We start from the raw sequence: 15,919 nt of genomic DNA on the forward strand, positions 1-15,919 counted from the left end.
TTTTTTGGACAGAATTGTTGAGTAGTTTATTTGTAGTAGTTTATTATTCTCCACTGAATTAGTCAGATATAGTAGACTGCAGTAGTTGTTGCATATTTTTATTATGTAGCATTGACAACTCTACACTTATAATGAGGATTACGGATATTTAATCATTAAAGATACATTTGGAGTACTTGCATATAATGTACTTGTATCTATATGTCTACGTATATATCATGTTTATGGTAATTATTAAAAAAACCTTTAGCTAATTATTTAAAAAGAGTTACACAAAGATAAACACAATCTAGTCACTGCTTCACTGCAAAAGCACAACTCTCTTGTGAACAAAACAGCACTTAATATGTGTGTGTATGTGTATGTGTGTGTGTATATATATATATATATATATATATATATATATATATATATATATATATATATATATATATATATATATATATATATATATATATTACTATCGGTTCTTTTATTTATGTTACTACTTGTTATTTTATTTAATATTTATTATTTACATAATACATTTATTTAATAAAAAAAAGCTTACTTTAAAAATTATTTTCATTTCAACAAGTGCTGCTGTTTGCTGTTGTTGCACATTTAACAAATAAAAGACTTTGACCTATTTTCTTAGTTGTTAGAATAAAAAAAAAAAATAAATATATATTTTTAATAATATAAATTGATATAATTTATTAGTAATTTATTAATTTTCATTATTAATAAGTTGTTGTTATTTTTTATTATAGAATGTGACATGTATGGCTCTTATTTTGGAGCACTAATTTCCGGTAGGCAGGGGTTGCTGTTTACTGAAGCTTGGAGTTCACAGTGTTTCTATAATGGACTGACAGATACGAGGCCTGTAAAATGACCTTTTTTCTAAATCTTAGAAACGCTACCCCTGTCTGAACAGATAGTGGCGGGGATGCGGCATCGAAATGGGAAATCTTTTCGGGAAAAAGAAAGCAACTCGTGTGACCGAACAAGACAAAGCTGTGCTGGTGAGTTATTCTGCTGCTAACTGGCTTATCATGTTGATAGAAGTTTATAGTTGTATCATCATATTCTGTTTGTAAACCTCTATAACATAAATCTCCCATGTAACATTTTCTGAATAAACCTAAATGTCTTGCCATGTGGCTTGGATTGTTTAAACAGTTGCTCCCTAGTAATTTTTAAATGGAAATATGTGTGGGTGACTGGGGTGGTGTTACTCGTATTGCTTGATGTTTACAGAATATCACACAAGGGCCATAAAAAGTGGTTGTTCAAGCGTGTACTGTAGTTTGTTCACTTTACTTATCATGTCTGTTAATGGTGGCTGTAATGTTTTTGAAGTTAACTTCCCAGATGATCTAGCCTGTATGGTTTCCTAATGTCAACTTGACCCCAAAAGTAAAATTGCAGTTTTTAGATGATTTCTTTCTTTCATTGCATTCCTTTGCTTTATTATGTGTGTGTGTGCGCACAGCAACTGAAGCAGCAGAGAGATAAACTGAAGCAGTATCAGAAGAAGATCACGTTTCAGATGGATAAAGAGCGACAACTGGCCAAACAGTTGTTGAAAGATGGAAAGAAAGAGTAAGTGTGATCATGTCTCTACTTGTGTTAGTTTTTTTAAAGAAGCAGAACTTTGTACTTCTTTATAATGTGATGTTTTGTGTTTGTTTAGGAAAGCACTTCTACTCCTCAAAAAGAAACGCTACCAGGATCAACTGCTGGACAAAACAGAAAATCATATATGCAACCTAGAGCGTATGGTAAATAAAAAAAGATCTCACTTTGAGTTTGTTGGATTTGAAAAAATAAAAAGTCAGAATATCTGATGTGCCTTCCATCTAATCAAAGAGTTGTTTGCAAATTAGCATTTTGTTGCACGGTTATCTTAATCCGAAATTCCTGGACCTTTTCCTTCTTGTCTTTAAGTACGGGATGTATATGTCAGCCATTCTTCTTGTAAATCACATCCAGACCCACTTTTGTTTTACAGGTACAGGATATTGAATTTTCCCAAATAGAGATGAAAGTCATTGAAGGACTGAAGGTTGGTAACGACTGCCTCAAGAAAATGCATGAGGTATGTAATGAGACCATCTGCTATGTTTTCATACTTTTAAAAATGATCAGTGTCAATGTATATTCTATAATCTATAATCAATGGATATTCTCAGACATGGACACATGACTCGTATATACTAGTGGTGAATTTAACTGTACAGCCTTGTCAGTAGCTTGTAATGTGAATTTGATATAGCTCATGTCCATGTGGTGTAACAATAATGTGCAGTAATAAGATATAAAAGTTACATTTCTTTCTTTTTTTACGGCGCTGTCTATACATTATCTCTATTCTTCTCCAACCCCCCAACCAGATGCTGTCCATAGATGAGGTGGAGAGGATCATGGATGAAACACATGATGCTATTGAGTATCAGAAGGTACATTTTGCTTTCATGATCAGCAAAGGCTACACTGTCCTTTTTAATTCAGATACAAAAATCTCAGTTGTCTTTAAATGTTTAAAGCTAAAGTGTATACTTTCTGCAGTGTTAAAATACTGCAACTACTATACTTAAGCCATTAGTAGGTTGATTTAAAAGTGTATAATCTGTCACTCTGTAGTGGTATGAAACATTACTGTGATTGGACATCCCGACCACCTCTTTATTATTTTTGCAATTCCACAGAAAGTACACACTTCACCTTTAATGATGGGTACAGTCCATGTTATATTGCTTTGGAATCACCAATGAAGGCATGAGATTTTATTCTTTATCTCATTCTTGTTTGTCTGGCTTTTGCAGCAAATAGATGAGTTGCTAGTGGGATCTCTGACCCAGGAGGATGAGGACGCTGTGCTCGCAGAGCTGGAGGCCATTACTCAGGTGTGTGAGACCGGAAGAATGACAGAGTGATGTTGCACACTGGCTGCATCTGAAAGCTAATTAGTTAATGGTTTAACCAAAAGCATGTTTATATAAATGGACCTTATAAAGAAACTTGTCTCAGAACAGTTTAAAAGATGCCTTATTATCAACCTATCTCCATATACAGCTGAATATACACTCACTGAGCACTTAATTAGGAACTCCTGTACACCTACTTATTCATGCGATTATCTAACTAGCCAATCGCGTGGCAGCAGTGCAGTGCATAAAATCATGCAGATATGGGTCAGGAGCTTCAGTTAATGTTCACATCCACCATCAGAATGGGGAAAAATGTGATCTCAGTGATTTGGACCGTGGCATGATTTTTGGTGTCAGATGGGCTGGTTTGAGTATTTCTGTAACTGCTGATCTCCTGGGATTTTCACGCACAACAGTCTCTAGAGTTTCCATAGAATGGTGCCAAAAACACCCAGTGAGCGGCACTTCTGCAGATGGAAACGTCTTGTTGATGAGAGAGGTCAACCGAGAATGGCCAGACTGGTTTGAACTGAATGAAGGGCTGTGGTAACTCCAATAACCACTCTGTACAATTGTAGTGAGCAGAAATAGCATCTCATAATGCACAACGCAACAAACCTTGATGCGGATGCGCTACAACAGCAGAAGACCACATTGGGCCCTTTATTAGGACCATGGTGCTCATTATAAAGTGGTCAATGAGTGTATATAAAATATGTATTTTCCAGCTTTCAGACACATTGGCCATCCTGACAGCCCTTGTTACTGATGTTGTGTCAGCCGCTGTGTTAGAACAGGTCTGTTTTCATCTTTCTTTTTTCTGCATGTGCTCAGGGAGATGCTGACCTTGAACTTCCTGAGGTTCCTGGAGAAGAACTACCAGAGATTCCAGAGCAGGGTCCAGGTGTGTGCTCACAAACACTCACATGTACGCCATGTTCGGAATAGCATGCTACCATATTATTCCTACTATTATTGCAATATACAGCATTTGTCTATATATTCAATATTATTCCGTGCAGTTTACATGAGCATGTTGTTTAGAATATTGTACTTGATGACAGTATCTCAAAGGTGCCCAGATGTTATACTATTTGTTGCATTTTCAAAATATGCATCCATGCATGCTTTTTGTTTTTGGCCCTTTTTGTTTTTGGCCCTCAACCCCTTGAGAAGTTTGTGATGGATCTCTATTGACTTTTTCAAATATTTCAAAATGAAAAATCAAAGCACCTGTGGCAATTTTTAAATGTTTAAAAACCTAAATGTCAAGTGAAAAGGAATCAATACTGAAGTAAATGTTGACTTTAGCTAGATCTTTACACTAAATTTTCTTTCACCAGTCAAGTACACACTATTAATGCACAGTAGAAGTATGCAAATTGGACACAACTCAAATATTTACGAACACTCCAGTATAGTCACAAACATGTGCTCTAGAGAATTGATTGAGAATCACGTTTTTTAATGTTCCAGTGCGGGAGAAAGAGAGGGTGAAGAAGAAGCCAGAGCAAGAGATGCTGGCAGTGTAAATTCAGATCTGTCCATCTGCTGTATGTAACTCCTCCATGTCTGCTCTTGAGCCATTCCAATGGAGACCCCAAGGGCTCACCCCAAACGAAGTCTCTGGGGAGGGATTGACAGCCCCACTACACCCCACACTTAAATGTTGACCCTACATCCATAGAATTTTGGTTTTGTATACACACACATTTTACTGTTTTCTATTTAGTTAGTATGAAGATAATTCTGAAGATTATTCTTAACAGCGCCTGGTCTTTGAAATTTCCCTAGTTTTGTCTAATCTTTCAATTATATATCAATGGCTTATCATGAATACTTTTTAATGCATGCCTCACTTTTACAGTCTATATCATAACTTATTTCCAACAGTTAGTGTCTAAAATATGGGATTCAGCTCCATGTTTTTTTTGGTGATGGTATCACTTTCTATGAAGCTTGTGTATGTAGTACTGAAGGTGTGTTATAAAGGTGTTCTTAATGCTTATCAATTATAATACACTATGTAATTTGTCCTATATTTTCATAAAAAGTCATAACCAAAGTTATAGTGTATCATATACTTACCTATATATGGTTACATCTTTAAAGAGTATAATACACTATAATAACAAATGAAATAGAATATTTGTGTATTTAAATGCATGATATGGTTATGCAGAGGTTAAAATCTATTTGAGAACATACAATGATGATTTTAAGGTGTATTATAAGGCGTTATAATGCATTTAGAATACTTTTATAATGAATTATACATACAGGCTATGATGATGTTAACCTTACAATATCAAGTCTAGAAGAGAAAACAGAGAGGAGCCAAAGCATTTCCCTTATGACAACAAGCCAATTAACTTAACAGACTTCTCAATTTGCTGTAAGATTACTTTAAAAACTACAATGACAAGCCTGGTAAAAAAAGTTAAACAAAAAACATATCCTTAAGGGACAATGGGGGTGTAAAACAGCAGCAACATCAGTGTAAAGTTTACAAAAACACCACTGTACTGTACATAGTGTGTACATAGGGCAGGACAAAACCTTTGCAAGACTTGCAGATCTAGCAATTGGCTATTTCATGTAAATGTGCTAAAACCTCGTAAGACCTTTTAATTCTCTGCAATATCTATTCACCAATTGAGAGCGTTTTGTGAGGAAATTGAAAAATTTCTGTTCAGAATGATAAAAGAATGCTGCATAAAGAACGGTTTGTAGTTAAGAAGCATATATTCAAAAGATATGATTTATACAAACAAAATATTGAAACCACAATCAGTGTATTTCACTCTCATTTTGGTTCACAACTGATGCACTGCTTTGCTTATTTTACTCAAGTTTTCTTAGGTTTTGTCTAAATATTTGTATTTGTGTTAGATTAGTACTGTACTGCAGATTTATTCCTTAGTAAGACCATTGATTTATGGTCTGTCTTCCTATTTTCATTTTGTTATTCTGCAACAATAAATTCTATTTAATATTTTTTCATCGCTGTTGTGCTTCAAGGAGAAAGCATGTGTACATGGCGGCCACTAGATGACAGTGCAGTGCCAGCTATTTTTGATGCATTGGTTTGCTGTTGTAAACCAAAGTTAAGAGACAGGACAATCTTTGGAAGAAAAATCATAGATAGCATCTCTTTAAGATCTCAATTGTTTCTCCTAGTCATCAATGAGGTTAAATGGAGTTCCAATTTAGACTTTTGCTTAAGTTTCTTAATGCTCAGATTTTTCTCCTGAGGAATAAACCCAAAACATCTCATCTATAGAGATTCACAATGTCACTAGCTGTACTCAGATTTGCCAAGATACCAAATTATGCTACTAAAAGTCAGATATTTCAATATGAATGACATTTCTTATCAAATTCTTCCAAGACAAAATTATCTGAGCTATGTTGTCCTCATATAGTTTTATATTCTTACTGTATATCAACAATTGCCTCGTTTGTGTTTACATTTTTCTTCAGTAATATTTGGAGAAACATCTGAAACATACAGTACTGTGCAAATGTATTGGGAACATAAGATGTTTCACAAAAACATTTGTCTTAAGATGGTAATTTATATCTTCAGCTTTAGTGTGCAAATAGGATATGTACATTTTAGACTCAAACATTATTTTTGCAAATAGAATAGAAGAACAGGGCACTCTGCAAGAGATGGCATGTACCCCACTGAACATTGAGTCAGTTTGGGATTACATGAAGAGACAGAAGCAATTGAGACAGCCTAAATAGATAGAAGAACTATGTTGAATTCTCCAAGAAGCTTTGTATATCCTATCTGCCAACAACCAAGGAAGATTGTGTCCAGGTGTACCTAGGAGAATTGGTGCTGTTTTGAAGGCAAAGGCAGTCACAACACATTTAGCTTTTTTTTTATTGGACTTAGTATGATATTGTAAACTGGTTTGGTTGGGGCGATGGCGGAGTCAGGAGACAATGAGGCAGGTTCAAGGTTAGTATCTTTAATTTCTGTACTTCGACACAGATACAACGGTAACCGTCGTTATAATTGTACACAACAGGGCACAGGTCTCCACTCTCTGGCTGTCGTGTTTCATGCATTCACTCTCTCTCCCTCTCGACATTTTGCGTTCCTTAAATGTCTCTCTCCGTATCACTATAACAAGACACAGGTGTTAGAGGTAATTAAAACCCAGGTGACAAGCCTTACCGCTCTCTCTCTCGCCCGCAGACCGACACACGACCATGCCCCCCATGCCACCACTGCTGACTCAGGCCGGGGCAACATCCGGCCTGCCTACTCCCCCCCCCATTTCTGGAGAGAAAGTCGGCCACAACCATCTGCGCCCCCGGCCTGTGGACCACCTTGAACTTAAGGGCTGGAGAGCCAGATACCAACGAGTGATCCGCGCGTTGGTATCCTTCATCGCGGTGGAGCCACTGCAGAGGGGCGTGATCGGAACAGAGGGCGAAGGCCCGCCCCAGCAGGTAGTAGCGGAGCGTCAGAACCGCCCACTTAATCGCAAGGCACTCCTTCTCGATGGTGCTATATTTCGTCTCCCTGAAGGAGAGCTTGCGACTAATAAACAGCACCGGCCGCTTCTCCCCTCCGACCACCTGCGAGAGCACTGCGCCCAGCCCCCTGTCAGATGCATCAGTCTGCAAAATAAAGGGGAGGGAGAAATCAGGTGCATGTAAAAGCGGCCCCCCACACAGTGCGGATTTTACCTTAAGGCCTGTTGGCACGACTCTGTCCACTGGACCGGATCGGGAGCCCCCTTTTTAGTAAGGTCAGTCAGCGGGCTGGTGACATCAGAATAATTAGGCACAAACCTTCGGTAGTAGCCCGCCAGCCCCAAAAACTGCCTTACCCCCTTTTTGGTCTTGGGTGCTGGGCAGGCTGCGATCGCTGCGGTTTTGTCAACCTGTGGACGCACCTGCCCGTGACCCAAGTGGAACCCCAGATACCGAACTTCCACCCGTCCAATTGCACACTTCTTCTGGTTTGCCGTGAGTCCGCCGCCTCAGCGCTCTCAGGACCGCCCTCAGATGTTGCATATGCGCCGCCAGTCATTACTGTAAATTATAATGTCATCTAGATATGCGGCGGCATATGCCGTGTGTGGTCTGAGGATCTTATCCATAAGGCGCTGAAACGTGTCCGGGCTCCAAACAAGCTGAACGGAAGTGTTACAAATTGGTGTAATCCGAACGGTGTTGAAAAGCGTTTTTCTCGGACATTGGAGTTAAAGGGATCTGCCAATACCCCTTCGTTAAGTCCAGCGTCGAGTAAAATTGAGCCGCTCCAACCGATCGAGTAACTTCGTCAATACGCGGCATTGGATATGCGTCAAATTTGGACACCGCGTTCACTTTCCGATAGTCAACACAGAAGCGGACCGAGCCATCGCTCTTCGGTACCAGGACTACCGGACTGGCCCAATCACTGTGCGACTCTAGTATTACCCCCATTTCGAGCATTGCCTCTAATTCCTCCCTAACGACCCTTTTCTTGTGTTCCGGGAGGCGATAGGGCTGGCTACGAACCACAACGCCCGGGGTGGTCTCGATATGGTGTTCTATGAGGTTCGTGCGACCGGGCAGGAGAGAAAATACGGCTGCGAACTCCGCTTGCAGCCTCACAACATCCGTCAGCTGCGACAGCGAGAGGTGGTCTCCACGAGGGACCGGGGTAAATTAATTTGCTTTGAGCGATATCTCCGGTCCGAGCTCCGCCTTCTCCGGACCTGCCGTCGCCAATGCTACCGGTACCGCCTCCCTCCATGATTTGAGGAGGTTGAGGTGGTACGTTTGACGTGCCCCTCTCCTATCCGTTCGCTTAACCTCATAATCGAGATCTCCAACTCGTCGTGTGACCTCAAAGGGTCCTTGCCACTTGGCGAGTAATTTGGAGCTCGAGGTGGGCAGTAACACAAGTACTTTATCTCCCTGTGAAAATTCCCTTAGCCGAGTGCCCCTGTCGTACAGTCGGCGTTGGCGTTCTTGGCGCTTGGAGCAAATTCTCCTGTGTTACCCATCCCAAAGTGTGGAGTTTTGCTCGAAGGTCAAGAACGTATTGAATTTGGTTTTTGCTATCCGAAGGTCCCTCCTCCCAAGATTCCCGCGATGACATCAAGCACGCCCGTGGCGGCGCTCATACAGTAGTTCAAACGGAGAAAAGCCGGTGGAGGCTTGGGGACCTCTCGTACTGCAAACAGCAGGGGTTCGAGCCATTTATCCCAGTTTTTAGCATCTTCGTGTATGCGAACTTACGAATCATGTTTTTCAAGGTCTTATTAAATCGTTCCACCAGTCCATCGGTCTGTGGGTGGTAGACGCTGGTACGAATCGACTTAATGCCTAACAATTCATATAGTTCGCGAAGTGTACGTGACATGAATGTCGTGCCTTGATCTGTGAGGATTTCCTTTGGAATCCCCACTCGGGAGATAATTCTGAAGAATGCCTCCGCAACACTGCGTGCTGAGATGTTGCGTAGAGGCACTGCTTCCGGATATCGCGTTGCATAGTCCACCAGAACTAACACAAAGCGATAACCGCGTGCAGTCTTTTCTAATGGCCCCACGAGATCCATTCCAATTCTGTCGAAGGGGATCTCGATTAATGGTAACGGGTGCAATGGCGCTTTTGGGGTGGCTGGTGGGTTCACCAACTGACATTCCCGGCACGCCGCACACCACCTGCGAACGTCCGCGTGAATGCCCGGTCAAAAAGAAACGGGCCATTATACGGTTCAAAGACTTTTTGTGACCTAAGTGGCCTGCCATTGGATTATAGTGAGCCCCCTGGAAGAGTGTTTCCCGACGGCTCTTCGGTACTAATAGCTGTGTTGTAGCTTCTTTGGTTTGAGTGTCCTGCGTCACTCGATACAACCGCTCTTTGATAATAGCAAAGTACGGGTATGTGAGCGCAACACCAGGCTGGAGCTGTTGACCATCAATTACTTTCACTTGGTCGAAGGCGTGCCTAAGGGACTCGTCACGCGACTGCTCCAGAGGAAAATCACCCACAGGGAGGCCCCTGAGGGCGGAAACACCCCTGTCTGCGTCATCTTGACGTGGAGCCGACGTTGACGGACCCGGCAGCGCCTCCCCAGCCATAGTATCACACGCCACACCTCGCGCCACCACTCGGCAGGACCCATCCACACACATTACCCTCAGTAAATTTTCAAAGCCGGGCCAATTGGTTCCCAAGATTAGTGGATGGGTGAGGCGGGAATTAACCGCAGCCTCGACTCTATGCCTTTTCCCCTGAATCAGTATCTCAATGGTAACCACTGGATATTTGTGAATGTCACCATGCACACACCTCACCCTCACCAATTTATCTCTATCCAATGCCCGCCTTGCACCAAGCGTTGGTGGATCGAGGTTTGAGAGCAACCTGTATCCACCAAAGCTTGATGTGTATCCCCCTTCACCCTTACCGGTATGCGATACATTCCTGCCCGATCGGGGCGGCCTGTGGAGCGTCGGGGATTCGAACCAGTGTCCCCACCTCCATCACTGGACACCGCTCCTGGCTATGTCCGGCTTCCCCGCAGCTCCAACAGACCGGCCCAGGTCTTCCTTCCGCACTCGTGGGGGCGGGCTCGCCAACCTGGGTAGAATAACGGAGAGAGACAGGGGGGTTTGAAGGGGCAGAAAAGGGAAAGGGTCCTCTGGACCGGGGTCGGGGTCTGGGTGGGCCTCCCCACCTACGAGGAGCCGGAACTGGGCGGGAGTGAGGGGAGCGGGAAGAAGGGGAGGGAACAGTATGCACAGGGGGTGGAGAGAGAGAGAGGGAGGTGATACTGCCTCGCCGTCTCCTGGGAATGCCGCCATGTAGTCCTCTGCCAGCTGGACGGCTCCATCCAACGACGCCGGGCGGTGGCACTGGACCCACTCCGACATGCCTCGGGGAAGCTGGGAGACGAACTGCTCCAGTACGACCATGTCGACCACTTCCACGACGTCGCGGGTTCCCCCCACCAGCAGCCATTTCCGGCAGGCGTCACGGAGCTGTTGCGTAAACGCAAACGGGCGGCCGTCCTTCCCGAAGCTTAACGAGCGGAACAACTGTCGATTCTGCTCCGGGGTGCGACGACCCGTTGCTGGATGGCTTTTTCAGGTGGCTATAGTCCAGGAGGCTGGCGGCGGAAGTTGTTGTGCTGCCAGCTGCGCCTCCCGGAAAGTAGGGGCAGTAGGCGGACCGCCCACTGCTCGGGAGGCCACCTCCATACCTCCGCCGTTTTTCGAACAGGTCGAGGAAGGCCTCCGGATCATCGCTTGGCCCCATTTTCGCGAGGGCAAGCGGTGGGGTGGGCACCGAGGAGGACGCAGCACCAGCCCCTCTCCGGTGATCAGGCTCCGCAGCGCTTGCCGGTCTTCGGCTTGTGCCTGGAGCAAGACTTGGAAGCGTTGCTCTTGCTCCTGGCTGAACCTCCAAGAGGGCATGGTGTTGTGTCTGCTGGATGCTGGTGAGGGCGTTGATGACTTCGGCCAGTGGTGAAGGCTCCATAGCGGCTCTCCTCCAAACCCGGGTTCTCGGCACCACTGTAAACTGGTTTGGTTGGGGCGATGGAGGAGTCAGGAGACAATGAGGCAGGTTCAAGGTTAGTATCTTTAATTTCTGTACTTCGACACAGATACAACGGTAACCGTCGTTATAATTGTACACAACAGGGCACAGGTCTCCACTCTCTGGCTGTCGTGTTTCATGCATTCACTCTCTCTCCCTCTCGACATTTGGCGTTCCTTAAATGTCTCTCTCCGTATCACTATAACAAGACACAGGTGTTAGAGGTAATTAAAACCCAGGTGACAAGCCTTACCGCTCTCTCTCTCGCCCGCAGACCGACACACGACCACGCCCCCCATGCCACAGATATTAATTGATTAATGAAAACTATTTTTAGCATTATTTTTGAAGACATCTTCACTATGCATCATTGCCTAAAACGTATGCACAATACTGTAGTTGATGGGCTTCTTAAACAAAACAAATCATCCTGAGCAATGACATTCTCCTCTAGATATAGCAGTTTATTTTCAATTTGAAATATGTAGATTTACTATTTAATATCAATATTAACCAATGTTATTAAATATATCTGACTATAACATTTACATACACACCTATCAGATAAACCAGAGTAGCTATAACACTAATGGGTACTTCTTTCTGGTTCACTAGTGCAGGTTTTTTGAGTAACAGACTATTGTTTGAAAGGTGTTGGCCTAAAAATAAGTACCTGTGTTGCCTAGTTGAAGTCCATTGTCTGTAAGCAGGCAGTGGAAGCTGTGTGTAAGAGCTGCTCTTATCTCACCTAACATGAAGCATGGAAGTGGGTGACTGCCCCATGAGTCTGAATGGCTCCACCAGAGCTCAATTTGGAACAGTTTCGTATTTTTACATTGTAAGACAGAAGACATTGATAAAATAGGTGTAAAGAGCATGCAACTGAGCAACTGAGTTTGAAGACAGCAACTGAGTTTGGTTAAGACAATTTGCTGAATATATCCTGTGTAATATGAGGTAGGGCTCCTACACACTATTTTAAATGCTTTAGTGGCAAATGATATGATTCATGAGGGCAGAAAAAGTATCCACTAATATGGAGGAGCTTCTTTATAACTTAATTACATGGAGATTTTGCTTTCAGATTTAAAGTGAGTTTTCCATTGTTTCATTTAGAAACTTCTGCTTTGCTGGTTTTAGATGGGGATTAGGGCACTTGTCAGCTGGTCAGGCTGGGTTAGGGTTAACCAACAGGCCGACCTGGGAGAACATCTTAAACCAGTCACAAACAGCAAACCATTTTTTTATTTTTTCTTCAGTTGGCAAGAGCCCACATGCAGCTTGCTATTAATCAGATACAGCTGTTAAAAAGAGATGCTGGTGTTAGGTGTCTGTATTGATCTGTTCTGCTTTGCTGCTTTTATTTACCCTTTATATTTGGTCTTGATAGATCCACTAGATAAGACTTTCACTGTGATGTGAAATCAATCAATGTGGGCTCTAGACAGAAGACTATCTAATGTTGTACACATTTCCCAGGATTCTTTAAGGCTTCTCGGAGTCTATGTGTGAGATATGTACAGCTGCATGGCCTTAAAAAAAGAAAAGAAAGGAAATTGCCCATTGTATCAGAATGGATTTCTTGACCTTTAGCAATCAAAGAGCATGCACCATTAAATGCAGTTTACTCTCTCACTTGACCTTTAAAACAGGGAAACAATAGAACAGGGAGGCTTAGTCCTGCACCATGGGGATCTACCTCTCTGGAGAGTTCACCTCCAATTGTAATCAAACACACCTGATCTAGCTAATCAAGGTCTTGGGAATTCATTTGGAAATTATAGACAGGTGTGTTTGAGTTTGAGTTAGTGTCTAAAACCCCCCAAAAATGCTGCATTATAAGGCAGTATAGCAGAGTTCTTCCAATTAAATCCTGAACGGGCATCATCTTGTAGGGGTTAGCTCCAACCCTAATCAAACCCACCAGAACAAGCTAATCAAGGTCTTTATACTTGAAAATTACAGGGTGGTCTATAAGAGCAGGGTTGGAATTAAACTGCAGCAGTGTGGTTTCCAGGATGAATAGCCTTAGTAGGTATAGCCAAGGTAGTAAAACCCCAAAGTGCCTTGGAAGCTGGTCTGAAGCTAGATTCCTTAAGATATAACATCATACAAAACCACTGTCTGTAAAGAATAATCGATGCCTCCCTGCCCACACACAGACCGTGATTTACATATGAAGGCACCACTTAAGGACGCTGGTTTAGGATGGTTATCAGGCACTCTAATATCGTCTCTATTTATCGAAAACTATTTCAAGTGAGCTTAAGACATAATCAAGCAAATATTTAGAAACTACAATTATTATTTCTCAATAGAAAGTGAGCCATTAGTTGGAGATAAAAACTAAATGAAAAACAGGACATTTAAAAACGAATTAGGCCTACTGCTTCCACCCACTCTGTCAGGTTACATGTTTTGTCTTTCAACCAACCAGTGAACCACACGCAGTTTGGTATATCAAAGATAGCATTGGATCTGGTTATGTTTGGAATAACGAACTAGTGTACTACTTTTGCTTCGTAGTGTGTATATTGTGCACAGTAGGTGTAACTGTCTTTATTTGGACTCCTTAAATCAGACTGTTGAAAGTTATTACATTTTACTTAATTAAAGGTGCACTCAGTCATTTTTTAAATATGTCTTCTTGGACTTACACTGACACCTAGTGGCATGGATGCAGCATCATTCAAATGCAAAAGTTTTCAATTAATGATGCTATTGTAGAAATTCACTATTCACAGTCAGACGTGATTCATTCAATCTATGAGTGAAATTGTCCAATAACAGGGTGGTTACTGCGATTAAGTGAGTAGTTTTCAACTGGTCTTGTGATTCTAACATGGCTGCCCCATGAGGGGACCCTCTCCATGTAGAATAAAACAGATATGAGTGATATGAGTCCTCATCTCATGTCATAATGTTATACATATGTTTCAAAATGTTTATTAATTTCTTAAGGAGTAAAACTTTTTAAAGGGGAAAAACTGCACATTTAAATTAAGAATCTGGCAAAAGGAAAACAATTGGTTGTTTTGGATAATATTAATATGAAACATAGCCCAAGATAAATTAGTTTTTAATTAACTTTTGCTGATTTTTCTGTAGTTAATGAGTAAATTTTGCTGCCCAAATCAAAATAAAGGCTTTATTGTCCAATGTGCATTTCTACATGACAAAAAACAAACAAACAGTATTAATATTGTTAACTGCATTTGCGAATAAAAAATAATTTCAGTATTATTATTGGTTTCTGTCCTTTCATTTTTATATTCAATTATGTATAGAATAACTTGGGTTTGTAGGTGTAATTTTTGTAAAAGTGTTGACACCTCACGGTGGACCTCACTCATTTTCAAACCCTGGTTACGGCCCTTGTTCTGTCCTGGTGCAGAGGGGGAGAGCTGTGTGGGCAGGAGCTGCTCAGAGATGAGGAACATTAAAGAATCTCTGCCTACATCACGAGCACAGTCACAGACCCACGCGTGAAATGCGCAGTGCCCACTACAGTACCCTTCTGATCTGATCATCCTCCAGTACATGCGTGAGTCTCTGAACACTACGAAGTAATCGTGATACTTTGTTCAGGCAGGATAAAAAAGTAAAGCAAGTGCTTCTCAAAACATCAAAAGAGATCCTCTAATGTCATTCTTAGAAATGGAATGCCCGTTTTCACGCTAAAGCAACGATTACATCCGCCTCTTTTACGTCGTCTATCTAATGCACAGGAATTCACACGCGGGAAACCGAACGTAACAGTAGACTATACTCTAAAATCGTTTGAACATAGCCTCGGTTCAGTTTAAATGTATTTTATAGCCTAGAATGTTATGCTGTTGTAGTCTATATATTTTTTCAGGTTGCTACGCTGAAATGCTCTTCGTAAACACTAAACAGATATCCACGAAAGGCATGTAGAGGGTGCTAGTGCATTGAAAGAATCAGTATTGTCAATGGCTGTGTCTCGTTTGGAAGGATGCGTCCTCCGGAGGTCGCATTTGTCTGCCGCATACGTCATTGGGGCTGTCTCGTTTCAGAAAAGCGAGTAGGACACTCCGAATGCAGCCTTCGAATGCGACCTTCTTTCATGGAATTCGGTGGATGCACGAGGTGTATCCTTCGTGGGCACTCATAACCCACAATTATTTGCTCAACGGAAATGGACATCATTTGTCTAAATAAAATTACGCCAATTTGCTCGTTAATTCCTGTTACTGTTAATTCCCAAGTTGAAGTCAGTAGATGGGTTCAGAGTATATAATATGTATAATTATAGTAGCCTAATATATAATTAAATTAAAATATTATAGACTAAAAGTACAACTGTAAAATCTATTTTCTTTTCTCTCTACATCATTATAACATTCCCTTCTAAAGGGACTTTGTTCCCTTCTTACTCAAAGCGCTTGGAATTGTTAAAGAGTGCGTGCTGTCATAGT

The 15,919-nt window shown here is 41.9% G+C and overlaps 1 protein-coding gene across 1 annotated transcript; it reads left to right on the top strand.

Moving 5' to 3' along the window:
* The first annotated feature begins 805 nt into the window (after positions 1 to 805).
* LOC127626958 (charged multivesicular body protein 6-like) lies at positions 806 to 5,904 on the top strand. Its single transcript, XM_052103120.1, has 8 exons — positions 806 to 1,007; positions 1,478 to 1,587; positions 1,679 to 1,766; positions 1,997 to 2,083; positions 2,379 to 2,444; positions 2,811 to 2,891; positions 3,750 to 3,819; positions 4,392 to 5,904. Exons 1-8 carry the CDS (start codon positions 945 to 947, stop codon positions 4,445 to 4,447), a joined length of 621 nt encoding a protein of 206 aa, XP_051959080.1. The 5' UTR covers positions 806 to 944; the 3' UTR covers positions 4,448 to 5,904.
* Positions 5,905 to 15,919: the final 10,015 nt, after the last annotated feature.

Source organism: Xyrauchen texanus, chromosome 33 (assembly GCF_025860055.1).
Source record: "Xyrauchen texanus isolate HMW12.3.18 chromosome 33, RBS_HiC_50CHRs, whole genome shotgun sequence".
NCBI lineage: Eukaryota > Metazoa > Chordata > Actinopteri > Cypriniformes > Catostomidae > Xyrauchen > Xyrauchen texanus.

Excerpts from the sequence above, each read along its gene's own strand:
- LOC127626958 (XM_052103120.1), top strand. The coding sequence starts at position 945 with ATGGGAAATCTTTTCGGGAAAAAGAAAGCAACTCGTGTGACCGAACAA. Across the intron at positions 2,445-2,810 it reads ATGCTATTGAGTATCAGAAG|CAAATAGATGAGTTGCTAGT; the intron begins GTACATTTTGCT and ends TGGCTTTTGCAG. Across the intron at positions 2,892-3,749 it reads AGCTGGAGGCCATTACTCAG|GGAGATGCTGACCTTGAACT; the intron begins GTGTGTGAGACC and ends GCATGTGCTCAG.